A 19,267-nucleotide genomic window follows, 5' to 3' on the forward strand; every position below is an offset into this window, starting at 1 on the left:
AGTCATTTTAATTTGTTAAAACTTAAATTGTAAAATACTTCCTGTTGAGCAACAGATCAGGTCTCTACAATGCATAGTCATTTACAGTGTTCAAATGTGAAAATTTATTTGGGTGCACTGGTGCAAATTCCTCCTTCCAAATCAGTTTCTTCATCACTGTGTTTCCCTTCACCTTAACCTGAACCTAACATCACTCTAATCCCACCCAGTTATTTCTGACCCACTTAACCTAATCCTTTACCCCAACCATGAAGGGGGACGCTGTGGGAATCACTACAGTATAGTGGAGAGCGAACTGAACAGACTTTGACACAAGAATGTTTCTAAACAAGTTCTCCATCTGTAAGGTCAACCAGTGGGTGACAGCAGCAGCAGTTTGTTTGTTTTATAGTTTATGGTGCATGCAACCTTTGGTTCCTGTCTTTGTTCTGTCTGAGCTTTTCAGTTTGCAAATAACCATTTCAGAGTTTGCAAGAACAGATTTTGTTTTGATAGCAGAATTTGATCATTTGTATGCTCATTTCATAGTCTGTTATCTCAGCCTTCTGCTGGTATTGTGGCAGCTTAAGTTCACTTGAGTTCAAGAGGTCAGTTGTCATCCAGTTCTGACCATGCACACACTGTCACACAGATTTAAAAAGTTTTACTGACCCAGCTTTTACTCTGAAAGCAGAAGGAAAAGTCTAATAGGATGACCTTTTACTTACAAGTCAGATCATCATAACTATAAGACTCACTACTGCTGCTCACTCAACTGTAGTATCTTTTACACTGTTTTACTCACATTTGTCCTCTCTTATGCTCAAATCTAGTTCTTACAAAGCCAAACCAGTACAGGCACCTCCCAAGAGAACTCTGAGCATGGTTTCTTTGGATCTGATCCAGCACATCTCTATCAGATTTTTCAGGGTAGACTGTGTATGTATCTGAGCATGTCAATCATGTACTTTCAGGTGTCCAGAGAGTCTGCGGCCAGACACAGTCAGGCCCTGCTTTCTGCCATGCAAGAAAGACTGTATAGTTACCCCATACAGCGACTGGAGTCCCTGCCCATCAACATGTCAAGCAGGTAGCTTTATTACACACAGTGATGCTTTGCAGGGTGTCACACAGGCCAGATGCAACAGCGTCAAGGGAGGGACTTCATCTAAGCTTGTGTTTCAATTGATGAAACATACTAGCTTCATTATTTCAGCACCAGCAGGCAGATAATAAACTCATCATGTGTACTGAGATGTATATGTACATACTGCTAATTCCAATTTTGTCTCAGCTATAGAATGTTATCCAATTGCAGCATTAAAAATGCTATATTTGAAAGGGTTTCCCTTTTATTCTTTTTTTTATTAAATATCTCAAATTATTTTCTTATAAAGTTGACAATTTGTATGATGTTGATAGATACTAATGCCAGTTAAGCAGCAGTGGATCTGCTTTCCAGCTGCTGGAACATCTAGTAGAGCTCCAAAAGCTTTGCAGCCTAAGTATTAGAGATGTGTGTGGCTGTCATTCTCTATACTTATCTTTTATCTACATATGGCATCGATGTGATGTTTTTTTTAGCTCAGTAGCCAGGAATAGGACAGTGGATCCTCAATTAACAGCACTGCTAGTTCTTCCATTCCCTGATCCCTCTCTAATGCTGACATATTCATTAGGCATGTGATTTACCTGCTTCTTACCAACACATATGCATAGATAATGTAAACACATCAACTGTGATTACTTAAGAGTTGAATACCTGCATTTATAGGCTTCTGAAAGCTGGCTTTCGTTGTGCAACATAATGGAGCTGCTCGTCATTTTGTAAAGAGTTACAGTTCATAATAGTCCTCCTAAACATTCCCCCTCCAACAAGAATCCCTAAAACACCATCACTGTGAGAAGTGTAATGTGATCTATTAGTCCTGATATACCAGGACTTCCTGCAAAGTCAATAACCTCTCCCATGCATGGAGGTGTATTGGATACCACAAATCAGATGATGGGGATGGTATTCAATATTCCACTTAATTCTATTAGTCTGTTCTTAAAGTGGTCACTTCCAGCAGAGAGTGAACTGAAATTAATGCAGCAAAGAAAATGGTGACTGGCTCCATTACATAAATGCAACATTGACACAATTGAAACTCATCTGAAAGCATACAAAATACATCTCTTTTGAAAGATTTAGGATGTGCTGGAATTAAAGGTGGGGTCACACTGAGACCTTTCTCTCCATTTTTTAAGTTTACTTTTCTGCATTTTGTACTTTGATGAACTTTCCTGAAGTTAAGTAGTACAACTAATACATTACATGTTGTGACTCACATTAGGTGGTAACCTTAGGAGGAAGCAGTACAGGAAACGTATTATTATCCAGTTGCCAGCCAGTGGAGGACAGGACTGTCCTGAAGTGTTGAACCAAGAGAGAGAGTGTGAGGCTCCTTTTGTCTGTCAAGGATACAGGTAATCTGTCCTTTGCATCTACACCACGTGTTTTAGCAAATTACTACGGTAACTTAGTGAAATGAACTACAAGTAAAAATTGGTACCAAAAGTGTAATTAAAACCAGTAAATATTAAGATGGCTAACAGAATTCTAACTAAAAGTGTTAGTAACCATCTTGGCACAATGTGTAAAGTCACTTCAGTTGAAGCAACATAAAATTTTCCAAATCGTTCTACTCTTAACATGGTCTCCAGAGGATGATCACCGCTTCTGAAGTTCTGATGAAGCTCTGTTGTTGTTGTAAACATTGCATTGTTAATGGAGTACTAACATTAATTCCAAATTAGTCAGTCATGTTTTCTAACTAGATTCAGGATTTAAACTAGGAAGTTTTCACAAAAGATTTTTCTGTAAATATAAGACATCTTTAATTCTTGTTTTTCTTCTTCAGATGGAAAACACACAAGTGGCGTCGGTGCCAGCTTGTTCCATGGTCAGTTCGTCAGGACAGCCCTGGAGCTCAAGAAACATGTGGCCCAGGGTTGCAGGTTCGAGGTCAGGGGGCTACACATCAACATCTTATTTTTCTCTCTCTATGAACACATTTCAGTAGTTACAGCACGGAAAACAGTGTATCAATCATCAGGAAAAGGCATTAGATACAATGAGATGTGATTTTAGCAGGAATGGATCATTTTATCTACATCTCTCTTAGCAAGAGTTGGGACAAGAGACTTGGCATCAAAAGCAGCATATGTTGCTAGATGTACCTTTAATCTGTCTTTGAGTGACAATCGAATGAGAATGTTACAGTTTAAAATTAACAGTCTGAAACCTCACTTTCTCAATCTCTCAATCCTAATAGAGCTGACTGAAGTAAAGGGTTTTAAATGCCATGATGCTCAGGGGAAGGAAAAGTTTCTTCAAAAATGTCATAGTTATACTAGAGATCCAGCACTAGCAACAAACTGCCAGACAGCAGCTTAGATTTCTTTGAACTAAATGGAGGCATCAGAAATCAGCAGAACTATTTTTGTGTCAGATTTTCTGAGCTAACTGAATCAACTACACAAAAGGTGCTAAGCCAAGAGGCTGTGAACTACTGGTTTTGTGATACAATTTCTTTTTTTTTGGCTGCTCCCATTGGGGGTCACCACAGGACATCAGTTGATCCGCATGACTGATTTGCCACGTTTTATGGCGGATGCCCTTCTTGACGCAAAACTCTCATTTACTAGTGGCTGAGCGTAACTGCCGCTGGTCTTCCCAGGTGGTCTCCCATCCACTAACCAGGCTCGGTCCTGCTTAGCTTCCAGGATCTGATGGGATCGTGTGGCCAGTTTTGTTATACACTATGAAAATCAACTGAAAGAATCTTTAAGCATACATAATGTATCACAAGCAAATGTTCCACCCAAGTTCTGTTATTGTTTAGTGGACTTTTCAGATGTGTACTGGATCTGCATGGTAGTGTACAATGCAGTTGCAATGCTACAATTAACCGGTGGATGCGAGACAGTTCATAGCACATTGATACATTCTCTACACCAATGATTTTCAACCACTATGTGAGAGATCATTATGTGTACCATGGGAAATTATCCAATTGAACTTAATTAGTCTTAAAACACTTGAAAATGAATTAATTATTATCTGCAAATAACAGGGGCGGTTCTAGACTCTTTATAGGGGGGCTTTAGCTATCAAACTATAAAATTATCAAAATTTATTGAAAGTATAAAATGCTTCATTAATGACTGACTGCATTCATATTGTAACTGCAGCATATAATGAGCAGAGATTATGTTGTTTCTTCATAGATGTGATTGTTTGCATTTATATTTGTACTAACGACATTCTGCAATATAAAGCCGCAACACCCCCCTAAGGATGAAATCGTAGAAACCCCCCCCCCCCCCGGCAAATAATATGCCATTGTCGAGAGTCTGTGCTGTAATACAGTGACTGGCAGAGTAGTGTAATACTCCAAGTCAGTGGGTGGCAGCATGCAGCTAATTGCCTTGTTTCTTCTTAGAGACAAGAGAGTTAGTGATGCATGCTACAGGTAGCAGTGACAGTGATGGAGAAGTTTTTAAAAAGGAAAAATGCGAACTTCTGATCCAGATGAAGGCCCTAGTATCAGTGGTAGCCAAAAGAAAGCAAAGACGGTGAGCTCGAGGCAATACAGCGAAAGCTATTTACTTTCACCGGGGATACCACGACACAGACTCCAATGTGCTTGGTGTGTGGTGAAAAGGTAGCCAACAGCGCCATGATGCCAGGCATGGTACCATCTCCAAACGAAACACCCATCGCTTCAAAACAAGCCAATGGACTGTTTTATTCTCCTATGAAAAAACATGGAGAAACAGGCAACTTTTATAAGAAAAACCACAAAGGTGAATGAGAGAGCCCTCAAAGCTAGCTACCTAGTTGCTGAACTCGTAGCTAAATCAAAGAGGTCCCACACCGTGGCATAGACATTGAGTATAAATAAATTGAAAGACTATATAGTCATTATACTGTATCTGTATCAGGCTTCAGAACACTGATCTACACCACTTATTCCTATCAACAGTCGTAGGGGGGGCTGGAGCCAGTCGCAGCTGACATTGATTGGTGAAATGCAGGGTACACCCTCAACGAATCACCAGCCCATCACAGAGCTGACAGACAAATACTGCCTCGAAGTCACATACTATCTAGTAGGTACTACATTTGACTAAGTACATACTTAGTACTTACAGTACGTTCTATATAGTATGAATATGGGTAGTATGAATGGAATTCGGACGTAGTACATCCACCATGTTGTCACATGTCATGTGTCGTCCCAACCGCGCAAATATTTAATAAGCCCACTCTACTGCATGGCAATTTTTTTATTCCCTTAAATGTTCTAAGCAGTGTTAACCAGCTGATGTCCAGCATTGTTAGCTTGATCTGCTCAAAAATGATTAAACATCTTTTTACAGCCAGTTCACAAAATCATCTCATCAATTTACATTTTTTGAACTTTCAATAAGTCAGCCATTTATTTAGATTATGTTAAACAAGTGCAATTCAACCACAATGAATAGCGTTTTTCCCTAAGGTAGGCCTGAAAAGAACCGCGTTGGCGCTTTCCGCCATTTTCCGGCATATGTCGAGTGAGAGGTCAGTGCACACACTGAGACCTGCTAAAGTCTCAGACATAGCAGCCATTAGCTGATTCCAGTGATGCGCATCCATCTTGGAAGAGTCTTGTCATTATGTACCATTACTTGTAATGGTATACTTTGAGCTGGAGAGACAATTCAATACAAGCCTCATTTTCAACCACTCACTTAATAGAACATAAAGAAGGCCATGGGCATTTTACAACCCTCAACTCTGCTGTTTTCTTTTGGCGTGCATGTCCATATGTGTGTGTGTACTGTTCATGTTAGAGGTAAAGAAAATAAAACTTAAGAGGGAATAGGACAGATAATATTGGTGTCTTCATTGTAAATATATTGTCACCCATTTTCTTACCTACGGTCGGCATGACTAAAGCCATTTGTAAGCCATCTAAGCAGTGTTTATCACACTAAGACGAGATAGTGTGTTCAGAGGTTGTAAAACCACCATATAAAACAGTAGAACCTGAACTGGTCATAAAGATTAAAACACACTAATTATACTTTACTTTGATTTTCATTATGTGTTTTTAGATTAGTTTTTACTCCAATTCAGTTGTTTAAAGGCTATAGTTACTAGATTTCTCAAAATGTAGTAAAAGATGACATAGTAACAGATCAAAACACCCAACATTATATAAAATAGTTCAAAATGAACCTCATGTTATCATTTATGTTATACATGCCTCGATAATAACTATTCAATATATGCAGTAGTGTAAACTTCACATATGTGTGCATTATAAGTAATTTTGGTGTTAAAACTGCACTGTGCAAAATGTGAAAGATTTAGCACCATCTAGTGTCCAGGTGTGAGGCAGGTTATGGTGGCTGTCACAAGACAAAACACAATTCCCTGTACAGAGCTAGTGTTTGGTTTGTCCATTCTAGGCTACTGTAGAAACATGGTGGTGCAGAATGGCTGCTTCTGTGAATGGTGACCTACCTGTGTACAGTTGATTTAAAAGGTTCAGTCTAAGAGTGACAGAATGAATGCAAAGCTTGATATTTTCTGGTGATTACACACAAATGAGACATATTTGTAAATTCTCCATTTTACTTCTGCACCTTTAATTATGCAATTTGACTTTTTTTTTAAAAAACCCATCATGTCCTGCTGCTTGACATACAGTATTGAGGATCTGGATCACTTTTTGAGCAAACAGAGTTGCTTTCCAAAGAGGTGTTAAACCAACTCCCTTTGTTGAATAGATCTTGTTTATTGAGATGATGCCAGCTACAGGACAGTTCAGGGGGGGAACAGAAACAACAGCAAAGAACAGCTGCAGTGATGCATATACAATATGAACAATAACAATGCCTATACTATGTCAGCAATACGATGTGAGACAATGGTAACAGTGCAATACAATATTGTTCATAATAGTATTAATAATAATAATGATTATAATAACTATATGTTAATAATACAATTTACAGTGATACAAAGAGAGGGTATGTGTGAGTGTGTGTGTATGAGCTTGTTACTAAATGCAATGCACAGCAAGAGGAGGAAGCCACCACGACACCACCCCACCCTGGCTGCAGACAGGTGCGTGCCTTGACAGCACACCTACTGCTGGCTGGCAGTGGAGATCCACTATACTCCTCCTCATGCCCCCATGTCTAATATGCATTTAAAATTGTAGGAAAGCCATTCAATATGGCAGGCAGAGGGCAGAACCTATCAGCCCCCTTCTGTCCATCTGCCCTCCAAGGCCCTACGTGTTTGTGTTGAGCTGAAGCAGAAAAGGAGTAAGGGTCACCAGAGGAGGCAAAAACATGGCCTCCTCCTAGAGCCAGCTTATCAACTGGCCCCAGGATCCCACCTCCAGAAGCAGGTTTTTAGGTTTACCTAATAGGTTTAGACTTGGGTCCAAAACGGGCCAACCCCAGAGGCCTGCTGCCCCAGACCTACCTACCTCCAGACTCCAGACCCACCCAACCCAGGAGCCCAGAGTGAATGGAATTCAGGTTATTGGTCATTTGATGAAGCAGATATTCTCTCCAAGCTAATATGATACTTTCAAGACTTTTAAGACATTTCCTAATATTTGCATTTCCCTTATACATGTAATATTTACATTTTACTTAGGTCAGATTTAAAGGATTCTGATTAGTCTAAAACCCATAGTTAACTATACAACATTTTATTGTTAGAGTTACATTATCTTTATATTATTAGTATGTTAGTATGGAGGATGCATTGTCAGGTTACCATCTACTGTGAATACATGACCCTCAAAATGACAGGAAGGCAATGGTTTCTCTTTCATAAAATTGCATCATTCCATTTCTCTCTAGCCGTTTCGTGCCGAAAGCAGGATGGTGGGCAGGCAGATGTTGATGCTTGTCTTAGGTTTACAAGCTCCATGCCATCCCTCACCCAGCCTTGCCAGTTGCCCTGCCAGGAAGACTGTCAACTTAGCAGCTGGTCCAAGTTCACTTCCTGTACAGCTGACTGTGTGGGTGTCAGGACCCGCAAGAGGATACTACTGGGTGAGTGACAAGACTTTACTATCAAGCTGACTCCCAAGTTATATCAACCTTTAGAGCAAGATGAACGATTTAACCTTTCCTACGAGGATTGCAAACCACATGGTTCTTTTCTTAATTTAAACTTCTAATCTGTTCATACCAAACCAAGCAAGCCTGTTCTTACAGTACTGAACTAAGCCAGTGCAGCAGTTGGTGGTTTAATGCCTCTGTCAGTAATACTAATGTGCAATCAAGACATGGCAAATTGTTAGTAGTTTATACTGAAATGTTAGTTTTTATATTTTTTTTGGCAGGAAAGAGCAAAAAACGTGACCAGTGTAAAAACCACCAGACGTATCCCTTGAGCGAGACCCAGTACTGCCCATGTAACAAATACAATGCCCAGCCTGTGGGCAACTGGTCAGATTGTATCCTACCTGAGGGAGGCCGTATGGAAGGTCAAATTGGCATGAAGGTTCAAGGCGACATCAAAGAATGTGGCCAGGGATATCGTTACCAAGCTATGGTGTGCTATGACCAGGACAACCACATTGTAGAGACCTCTCGCTGCAACAGCCATGGTGAGTTTATGTGCTCAAATAACTTTCCAAATCTTTTTTAGCAACAACAGGATTAAGTTCATCACATTTTAATTGAAAAACACTTTACAAACACATTAAATTCGAGACCAGGACATTTTCCCCAAATCGTTGACAAATAGTGTCAAAATAAGCAAAGTTTATAAGTGACAGCATTCAAGACGTGTTTGATTCTGCTATAGGAAATGCACAGTATATTTATTTCTTAGTCATAAATAAAAAATTTGTCCAGGCTAAACAAAGACTAAAATTTCTTCCTGACTTCCATTATTTACATTCTTGCACTATGTTGGAGGCAGTGTATGTTTAGAAAGAAGAAAATTATAGTCTTTCTGGCAGTGGTTATAAGGCAACAAAAACACACCTTTGCTCATTTCAGCACACTAATGATAATTTAGTTTGTATGTCACCTTTGTACTATGAAATAAAAATAGCAAAAGTATGAAACTGAAGTGAAAATTAAAAAGAATATAAACACTACATCAATAAGAAAGGCTTGTGATAAAAGTGAGGTTGAAAAATAAATTTAACACAGTTTTCCTGCCTACGGTTTTCAGGCAAGGAGTTCCACAGCTGAGAGGCTCAGATAGCAAAGTCACCATTTGTGACAAATTAGCAAGGCCTTGACAGAAGATCTTAAGCAGTGACAAGGCTCATAGGTAGGCAGCATATCACAGATATAATCAATGCCCCGCCTATTCAAAACCTTAAAAGAAAGGAGATGCCAAACTAGTTTTCATATGGGTGATTAAGACTTATTATTCCACTTTGTCATCAGGTAGAGCAGATTTTTCGCTAAACTAGGGTCAGATTTTCATTCCCTGGCTTCTCCACTCGACATGCTTTGCGCAAGACAACCCCAGGCTCCTGGGGTGTGAATGGGTATGAATAACTACTTGACATGTTGCCATTAGTATGACTTGTGTGCAAATGTGTGAATGGGCAGTGTTAACTGCTTTGACTGCACTTGAGTGTGTAGAAATGCATTATAAAAGTTTATTTAAAAGACTGATTAAATCAGAAGTGAGAGAAGATCAAGAATGACTGCAAACATGGATATTAAAATCACCAATGCTAAGAACTCATTTGCGCATGACCACAATCATGGCCTATTCTTAATGACATAGTTTTAGTTCAGCTTCTGCCTGTTAAGACCTAATATTAACAGACCTTAACAGTTTGGGTGGAAGATCAGAAGATGCTCATGTGTTGTTTTTGAGGCACATATGAATTGTTAATTTGAAGTCACTGATGAACAACTTATTATGGTGTACAGGTGCATCTCAATAAATTAGAATTTCATCAAAAAGTTGATTTATTTGAGTGATTCATTTCAAAAAGTGAAACTCATATATAGATTAATTACACACTGTTACGTGTTGGGGTTCTGGAAGGAGGAAGGAGAGACAGGACCCAAATGCAGGACAGAATCGTTTAATCTTTTCACCTGGAAATTCCAGGATTCAGGGAAAGCACAAATATTACCGGTCGTCACGGTTAACATAGTTGCCGGCTGGGCGGCGTACTTTGCCACATATGGCATATAACAAAAACACTAAACAATCAGCAACCATCTACGCAGGTCAACAGCGGTTAATGCTTCTGCAAAGAAACAAAGAACACAAGGAGTACTTATAGTAAGGCAGAAACAGGTAATTGAACTCAGGTGCAAATGATTAAAGACAAACGTAAGGCTGCCGGGGACCAATGCAGGGGGACAACAAGATCAGCTTAAAGACAGGAAGTCCCAAAAGGGGACTCATAACACACACGGACTATTTCATGTATGTTTCTTTTCATTTATATAACATTCATATAACTTACAGCTAATGAAAACCACAGAATTAGAATATTGAGAAAAAGTTCAACATTGGACACTGATGGAGTCACACTCTAATCAGCTAATTAACTCAAAACACCTAAAAAAGGTTTCCTGAGCCTTTAAGTGGTCTCTCAGTGTGGTTCAGTAGGCCAATCATGGGGAAGACTGCTGACTTGACAGTTGTCCAGAAGATGATTATTGACACCCTGCACAAGGAGGGTAAGACAGTGCTGAACCCAAAAACATATTAACCCGTTTTTTAAAGACTACTGCTCAAAAATGACATAACCAAAATCTTTGTTTACATAAAAACAACTTATGATCAGAAAACAGCAAAGATAAGACAAAATTCATAATCATGGCTTTATAATTTAACATTCATTTCTGCAATTCCTTGGATGGTCTTTCAATGAGTTTTAGTGGTAGAGAAATAGGACTTGTATTGTTGGAATATGCTATTGTTGGAATATGTTTTCAAACTTTCCATTATGTCTCATGTCTCATTAGCATGTATTTTATTGGATTTTTCACAACTTGTTTTAGGTCTTGCACCTTCAGCTTGTTTTCGATATGTTGCCATTTAACTGCTCGTTGTTTGAATTGTGTTTAGTTCTCCTAAAATCGGTTTTGATGAGCTTCTAGCAGACTTGCTGCTGGTACGTCACTCCAACAGTTTATCACCAATCTTTATCATCCCTGAGATCTCCAGAACACCAGAGGCTATTAATAGCAGCACACTACCCGGCCCGGTGGAAGTGCTCGCAGGTGGCGTCAAGAGCATAAACAAAGGCGGGGGGAATGTGGAGTGCTAAGAGCTAAGCTAAAAATTACACTGCACCGGCGTCCTTTACCCAGCATTTTCCTCGTTAATGTATCCATCCATCCATCCATCTTCTATACCCGCTTTTTCCTGGTTCAGGGTCACGGGGATCTGCTGGAGCCTATCCCAGCTCTCTCTCGGGTGGAAGGCAGGGGTACACCCTGGACAGGTCACCAGTCTGTCGCAGGGCCACATATAGACACACAAAGACAGACAACCTCACACACTCACACTCACTCCTACGGGCAATTTTAGAGTCACCAATCAACCTAACATGCATGTTTTTTGGACTGTGGGAGGAAACCGGAGTACCCGGAGTAAACCCACGCAAGCACAGGGAGAACATGCAAACTCCACACAGAAAGGCTGGGTTACGAACCCACGACCTTCTTGCTGTGAGGCAACAGTGCTAACCACTCAGCCACCATGCTGCCCCGTTAATGTATCGTCATTGGTAAAAAAAAAGATGAGATGAGATAAAACTTGGCATTACCCACAGTAAGAGACTTTTGGACTGCAATGTAATGATCTTGCATTTATGTAAACAAAGCTTGGTGTACGAACTGCTCAGCTAACCTAGAATTACTGCTCAGCTAACCTAGAATTTCTCAAGGTTAAGTGTAGACCTTTTTTTCTGCCAAGAGAGTTCACTTCCACCATTACAACCGCAGCTTATATTCCCCCAGATGCTAATGCTAAGCTTGATATGAACAAACTTCATGCAGCCACTAGCAAACTATAGACTGCTCAGCCGGAGGCTGCATTTATTGTCGCGAGTGATTTTAAACACTCAAACTCAAAGACAGTGCTCCCCAAATTCCACCAGCATGTCTCCTGCCACACCAGAGGAAACAAAACTTTGGACCATGTGTATACAAGCATACCTGGAGATTACAACGTGACCCCGCCCCCTTCCCCACCTAGGACAGTCAGACCACTTTTCTTTGTTTCTCACCCCAAAGATTTCACCATTCGTCCAACATGTGGAGCCATCAGTGAAGACCATCAAAGTGTGGCCAGCAGAGACAGACTGTACTTTGGGACAGGTTTCAACACAGCTTCAGGTAGGTAGCTTCAGGCTACATGTGGCTGTCATACGGACATTGCCACCTATGCCCCCTCTGTGCTGGACTACATCAACACCACCACTGACAGTGTCACAACACAGATCACCATGTACCCTAACCCTAAGCCATGGATGAACAAGGAGGTACGGTTCCTGCTAAAGGCCTGCAACACTGCCTTCAGATCAGGTGATGCACAGGCCTACAGCATATCCAGGGTAAACCTGAAGAGGGCATGAAAAAGGCGAAGCACTGTTACAATCTAAAGGTGGAGGAACACTTCTCTAACTCTGACCCCCGACGCACTTTGTGCTCACACATCTTGACAATAACAACATACATGCTAGAATGCTGTTTGTAGACTTCAGCTCAGCATTTAACACTGTTATTCCCTCCAAGCTCATCACTAAACTTGAAGATCCGGGCATCAGCAACTCCCTCTGCAACTGGATACTGGGCTTTCTGACCAGCAGACCTCAGCATGTTAGGTCAGGCCACACCTGCTCCACCACCATCACCCTCAACACTGATGTATCACAGGGCTGTGTGCTCAGCCTATTCCTCTGCTTCCTCTTCACCTACAACTGCAGGCCTGTGTATGGCTCCAACTCCATCATCAAGTTTGCAGACGACACCACAGTAATCGGCCTTATCCGTGACAATAATGAGACAGCCTACAGGAAGCAGCAGTGCAGCACCTGATGACATGGTGCACTGACAAAAACCTGCAAGACCGAAGAGCCTATTATGGACTTCATGAGGGAGAAAGGAGGCACGCATGACCCTGTCCACATCAATGGGATGGTCGTCCAGAGGAAACGCTGTCTACGTAGAGCTCGCAGGATTCTCAAGGACTCCTCTCACCCTGCCCATAGACTGTTTGACCTCCTGCCCTCTGGGAGGTGCTTCAGGAGCCTAAAGACCAGTAGACTGAGGAACAGGTTTTTCCCCACAGCTGTTACCTTACTGAACTCTGACCCCACTGTTCCACCCACCTCCACACAGACCACCACACTTCCCTCACCCCTCAATATACTTGGACCAGCAAAACTGTACATTCAGAACACTGAACTGTTTCCACATACTAGTACTATGTACTAATTTTACACTGCCTTCTACACTGCACTAGCAACTTAGATAGCTACTCATGTTACTTTAACTATTACTTTAACTTTTTTTTTCAATGTCCATTGCACTAGTGAGTTGCTTAGCTTAAGGTATCATAGCGTTCATAGTTTCTCCTTACGGTACATACATTAATAGCATATATATCTCTGTACATTATATGTTTATAGTACTCACATCTGTATATATGTTCATAGCACATCAAGTTGAATTTAATCTAATCTTATGTGAATGTATAGAATGTGTCTATCGCTACAAATGTTTTGCGTCTAGCATCGGAAAAACACAGACGGTACCAGAGGGCAGCCAGGGCTAACAGGTTAATGGAAAGTTAAGTGGAAGATAAAAATGTTGTAGAAAAAGGTGCACAAGCAACAGGTAGAACTGCAAACCCGAGAGGATTGTGAAACGAAACCTATTTAACAATTTAGAGAGATTCACAAGGAGTGGACTGCAACTAAAGTCAGTGCTTCAAGAGCCACCACGCACAGACGTATCCAGGACATGGGCTACAACTGTCACATTCCTTGTTTTAAGCCACTCGTGAAGCAGAGACAGCATGAGAGGCGTCTTACCTGGGCTAAGGACAAAAAGGACTGGACTGTTGCTCACTGGTCCAAAGTCCTCTTTTCAGATGAAAGTAAATTTTGCATTTCATTTGAAAATCAAGGTCCCAGAGTCTGGAGGAAGAGAGGAGAGGCACAGAATCTAAGTTTCTTGATGGCCAGTGTAAAGTTTCCACAGTCAGTGGTGGTTTGGGGAACCATGTCATCTGCTGGTGTTGGTCCACTGTGTTTTATCAGGTCCAAGGTCAATGCAGCCGTCTATCAGGAAGCTTTAAAGCACTTCATGCTTCCCCCTCCTGACCAGCTTTATGGAGATGATGATTTCATTTTCCAGCAGGACTTGGCACCTGCCCACACTGCCAGAGGGACCAATACCTGTTTTAAAGACCATGGTGTCCCTGTGCTTGATTGGCCAGCAAACTCGCCTGACCTAAACCCCATAGAGAATCTATGGGGTACTGTGAAGAGGAATGCGAGACATCAGACCCAACAACGCAGAAGGGCTGAAGGTCACTATCAGAGCTACCTGTGCTTCCATAACACCTCATCAGTGCCACAGATTGATCACCTTCATGCCACGGTGCATGGCTGCAGTAATTCATGCAAAAGGAGCGCCAACCAAGTATTGAGTCCTGTACATGTTCATAATTTTCAGTAGTTCATCATTTGTTTTAAAAATCCTTTTTTTTTTATTGGTCTTAAGTAATATTCTAATTATTTGAATTTGGGGTTTTCATTAGCTACAAGTTATAATCAACAAAATTAAAAGAAACAAACATGAAATATCTGTGTAATGAATCTATATAATATATGAGCTTCTGAAGTACTGAAATAAATCAACTTTTTGATGATATTCTAATTTATTGAGATGCACCTGTACATATGAGGGCATATTGGATGTTGGACTTGTTGAAATGTGTACTTCAAATAAGACCCTGAAATGGGGCATAGGTTTAGACTATCAATTGTCTCCAAATTAGTAGACCAAGGATCAGATACTAGGATGCCTTTTTATCAAACCTCCATTCAAAAGGGAATCAGGCATTGTATTTGCAGTCCAAATTTGTCAGGACACTTTGTAGTGAGCTCTAAGTATACTCCAAAAAAGGGAATAAAAAAAAATCACAGGGCCTGGGAAAATACAGAACACATCAGAGCACTCCGGAGGAATGAGCAACTGAGATCCTGACATCTAAGAAGCCACCTCAAAACAAAAAGTTATTTCTCTCTCAGTGCATCTGAGATATCTTGTTGTGAGTCCCAGTATGGGACTGCTTTATTGTAATTGGCTGTAACTGTAATGGGATTCTAAGCTCAGAGTTATTGGTGCTTTGTACTTTATCTTAAGGAGTCTTTTATGGCCTCTCTCAGGTCAGAGTATTGTGCAAGTAATGTTGTAATTGCCTGCTCACTCCTGCTGTTATCCAGGCCTCACCTGGAGATCAGTGATGCTACGTTTGGGAAAGGACTTTGTGGGTGAATCTGGAATAGCCATGAATATCAATGAGGAAGGTATCCATTTGGTGGCAGGGTTGGCTTGGCATGGAGTTCTCATTTTGACAAGCAAGTCAAATCAAAGACATATCAGTTGTATGGGATATTTTAGATTTTTTTTTTTTCATCTCCTCACAAAAGGATAGATCACTCTATGCTATAAAAATATTGTCAAAAATACTACTTAGCATACTCTGGTGTGTTCACGATTTTGGTCCATTTCATTGTGTGAGTTCTTCCCTAAACTTTTCCCCTTAAACTCTCTATGACAACCTTTATAGAATGCCTACCAGCATTACAACAAAGTACAACTACTTTGTTGCTGTACTTAAGTAGATTTTTCAAGTGTCTGTACTTTAGTTGAGTATTTATTTTTTTGATGACTTTTTACTTTTACTCCCTACATTTAGACACAAATATCTGTACTTTCTACTCTTTACATTACCAAAACAGGCTCGTTACTTTTTCAACCTTGCGGATGACGACACAAGGTAAAAGACATAACTAACTAGAGAGGGAAATCGAGTGAGTGTGTAGATTATGATAGAGAGAAAACGTGCAGTGCGACATGGAGGAGGAAAGGGATCCAGGGAGTATTGCCGAGTCCGATGACGACGCAGCAGATTCAGAAAAGCAAGACATTCCCCATCTGTATTTAACAGAACTGTTTGATGTTCTCGGCTTCAAGAACGAATCGTGGTGAATGCGTTGTGTTTTGTTCTCTGTATCAGCACTGTGCAGGTTTGATGTTGAATGTTGTCAGTGGTTATGCCTCACAGGTGGGATGTGAGTTAGAAGAGAAGGAGAAATTCTGAAGGGAGATGGATGAGGTGATTTAGGGTATCCCTAGTGGTGAGAGAGTGGTGATTGGGGCAGGCTTCAACGGACATGTTGGTGAGGCAAACAGAGGTGACAAGGAAGTGATGGATAAGTTTGGTATGCAGGACAGAAATGCAGAAGGACAGATGGTGGTAGACTTCACAAAAATGATGGAAATGGCTGTAGTGAACACATTTTTCCAGAAAAGGGAGGAGCATAGGGTGACATATAAGAGTGGAGACAGGAGCACACACGTTGATTACATCTCAGTGACTGCAAAGTAGTGGCTGGGGAGAGTGTAACCAGACAGCAGAGGATGGTGGTGTGTAGGATGACTCTGGTGGTGAGGAAGATGAAGAGGACAAGGGCAGAGCAGAGGACCAAGTGGTGGAAGTTGAAAAAGGATGAGTGTTGTGTGACTTTCAGGGAGGAGCTGAAACAGGCTCTGGGAGATCAGGAGGTTCTTCCAGATGACTGGACAGCTACAGCTAAAGTGATCAGGGAGACAGGTAGGAGGGTACTTGGTGTGTCATCTGGAAAGAGGAAAGCAGATAAGGAGACTTGGTGGTGGAATGAGGAAGTTCAGGAGCGTGTTAAGAGGAAAAGGTTACCTAAGAAGAAGTGGGACACTGAGATGACAGAAGAGAACAGACAGGTGTACAGGGAGATGCAGCATAAAGTGAAGGTGGAGGTGGCAAAGGCCAAATAAAGGATGTATGAGGATTTGTATGATAGGTTGGACACTAAGGAGGGAGAGGTAGATTTGTACAGGTTGGCAAGGCAGAGAAACAGAGATGTGAAGGATGTGCAGCAGGTTAGGGTGATTAAGGACAGGGATAGAAATGTGTTGACAGGTGCCACAAGTGTGATGGAAAGATGGAAGGAATACTTTGAAGAGTTGATGAATGAGGAAAATGTCAGACAGCACAGAGTAGAAGAGGTGACTGTTGTGGAGAAGGAAGTAGCAAAGATCAGTAACGATGAAGTGAGGAAGGCGTTGAAGAGGATGAAGAGTGGAAAGGCAGTTGGTCCTGACGACATACCTGTGGAGGTATGGAAGTGTTTAGGAGAGGTGGCAGTAGAGTTTTTGACTGGGCTATTTAACAAGATCTGGGAGAGTGAGAGGATGCCTGAGGAATGTAGGAGAAGTGTACTGGTGCCCATTTTTAAGACTAAGGGAGACATGCAGAGTTGTGGAAACTACAGAGGAATAAAGCTGATGAGTCTCACAATGAAGTTATGGGAAAGAGTAGTGGAGACTAGCCTGAGGTCAGAAGTGAGCATTTGTGAGCAGCAGTATGGTTTCATGCCATTGTGTCTTTGTAGATTTGGAAAAAGCGTATGACAGGGTGCTGAGAGAGGAGCTGTGGTTTTGTATGAGGATGTCTGGAGTGGCAGAGAAGTATGTTCAAGTGATGCAGGACATGTATGAGGGCTGTAAGACAGTGGTGAGGTGTGCTGCAGGGGTGACAGAGGAGTTCAAGGTGGAGGTGGGACTGCACCAAGGATTGGCTTTGAGCCCCTTCTTGTTTGCTGTGGTGATGGACAGGCTGACAGATGAGGTTAGACAGGAATCTCCGTGGACCATGATGTTTGCAGATGACATTGTCATCTGTAGTGAGAGCAGGGAGCAGGTGGAGGAAAATCTAGAGAGGTGGAGGTTTGCTCTGGAAAGGAGAGGAATGTAGCTTATCCGCAATAAAACAGAGGACGTGTATAAATGAGAGGGACTCAAGTAGAACGGTGAGGTTACAGGGAGTAGAGGTGAAGAAGGTGGAGGATATTAAGTACCTAGGGTCAACAGTCCAGAGCAATGCAGAGTATGAACAAGAAGTGAAGAGGCATGTTCAAGCAGGTTGAACGGGTGGAGGAATGTGTCAGGTGTGATGTGTGACTAAAGAGTGTCAGCAAGAATGAAAGGAAAGGTGTACAAGATAGTGGTGAGACCAGCAATGTTGTATGGTTTAGAGACAGTGGCACTGAGAAAAAGACAGGAGACAGAACTGGAGGTTGCAGAGCTGAAGATGTTGAGGTTCTCTCTGGGACTGACGAGGATGGATAGGATCAGGAATGAGTACATCAGAGGAACAGCTCATGTTAGATGTTTTGGAGAAAAAGCCAGGGAAGCCAGATTGAGATGGTTTGGACATGTTCAGAGGAGGGACAGTGAATATATTGGTAAAAGGATGCTGAGGTTAGAGCTGCCAGGAAGGAGGCCTAGAGGAAGACCAAAGAGGAGGTTCTTGGATGTAGTGAAGGAGGACATGAGGATAGGGTTAAATGGAGGCAGATGATTCGCTGTGGCGACCCATGAAGGGAGCAGCTGAAAGGAAAAGAAGAAGAAGATCAGCACTTTGCAGGTTGTTAATAAAAGAAGAAGAATTTCCTTTTTTGTGTCAGAACTTTTTTAGTTTTGTGAACTTATCAAAAGATGTATCGTGTATCATTGACGGCAAAAAAACATTTTTACTTTTTTACTTAAGTAGATGTCAGACAATGTACTTTCTTACTTTTACTTTTCACACAAGTATCTGTACTTCTACTTAAGTACAGAATGTGAGTACTTTTGCCACCTCTGCTGGTAGGTTGATTGATTGATAATGATTCATATATTCTCATTCTGAAATTGTAGCAGGTTTTGCAGCTGATTTTGTGTGGCAGGAGATATTACTGGTGGCATCATGACTACAATAATTTTCTCATTGATGGTGCTGTCATTTGACATCCATTTTCTGTCACCTCCAATTCATGATGATAGCAGACCAAGTAAGATACAGTAGGAGAAGTACAGAGATTAAATTATATATACCCTGTACTGTTGTTATAAATATGGGTGGCAAATGAAAGGTAAAACCGGAAAGTTTGATTCCTATTGCGGGGAATTCAGTGGC

General features: G+C 41.3%; 1 protein-coding gene across 1 annotated transcript in view; it reads left to right on the forward strand.

Annotated features, from left to right (window-relative positions):
• thsd7aa (thrombospondin, type I, domain containing 7Aa) overlaps window positions 1-19,267 on the forward strand; it is a 215,668-nt gene that overhangs the window by 146,758 nt on the left and 49,643 nt on the right. Inside the window, exons 9-13 of the mRNA XM_026300874.1 lie at window positions 954-1,069; window positions 2,316-2,448; window positions 2,883-2,986; window positions 7,894-8,088; window positions 8,382-8,648. Of these exons, the coding sequence (XP_026156659.1) occupies window positions 954-1,069; window positions 2,316-2,448; window positions 2,883-2,986; window positions 7,894-8,088; window positions 8,382-8,648 (815 nt within the window). The remainder of the gene's footprint in view (window positions 1-953; window positions 1,070-2,315; window positions 2,449-2,882; window positions 2,987-7,893; window positions 8,089-8,381; window positions 8,649-19,267) is intronic.

Source organism: Mastacembelus armatus, chromosome 11 (assembly GCF_900324485.2).
Source record: "Mastacembelus armatus chromosome 11, fMasArm1.2, whole genome shotgun sequence".
NCBI classification, from domain to species: Eukaryota; Metazoa; Chordata; class Actinopteri; order Synbranchiformes; family Mastacembelidae; genus Mastacembelus; species Mastacembelus armatus.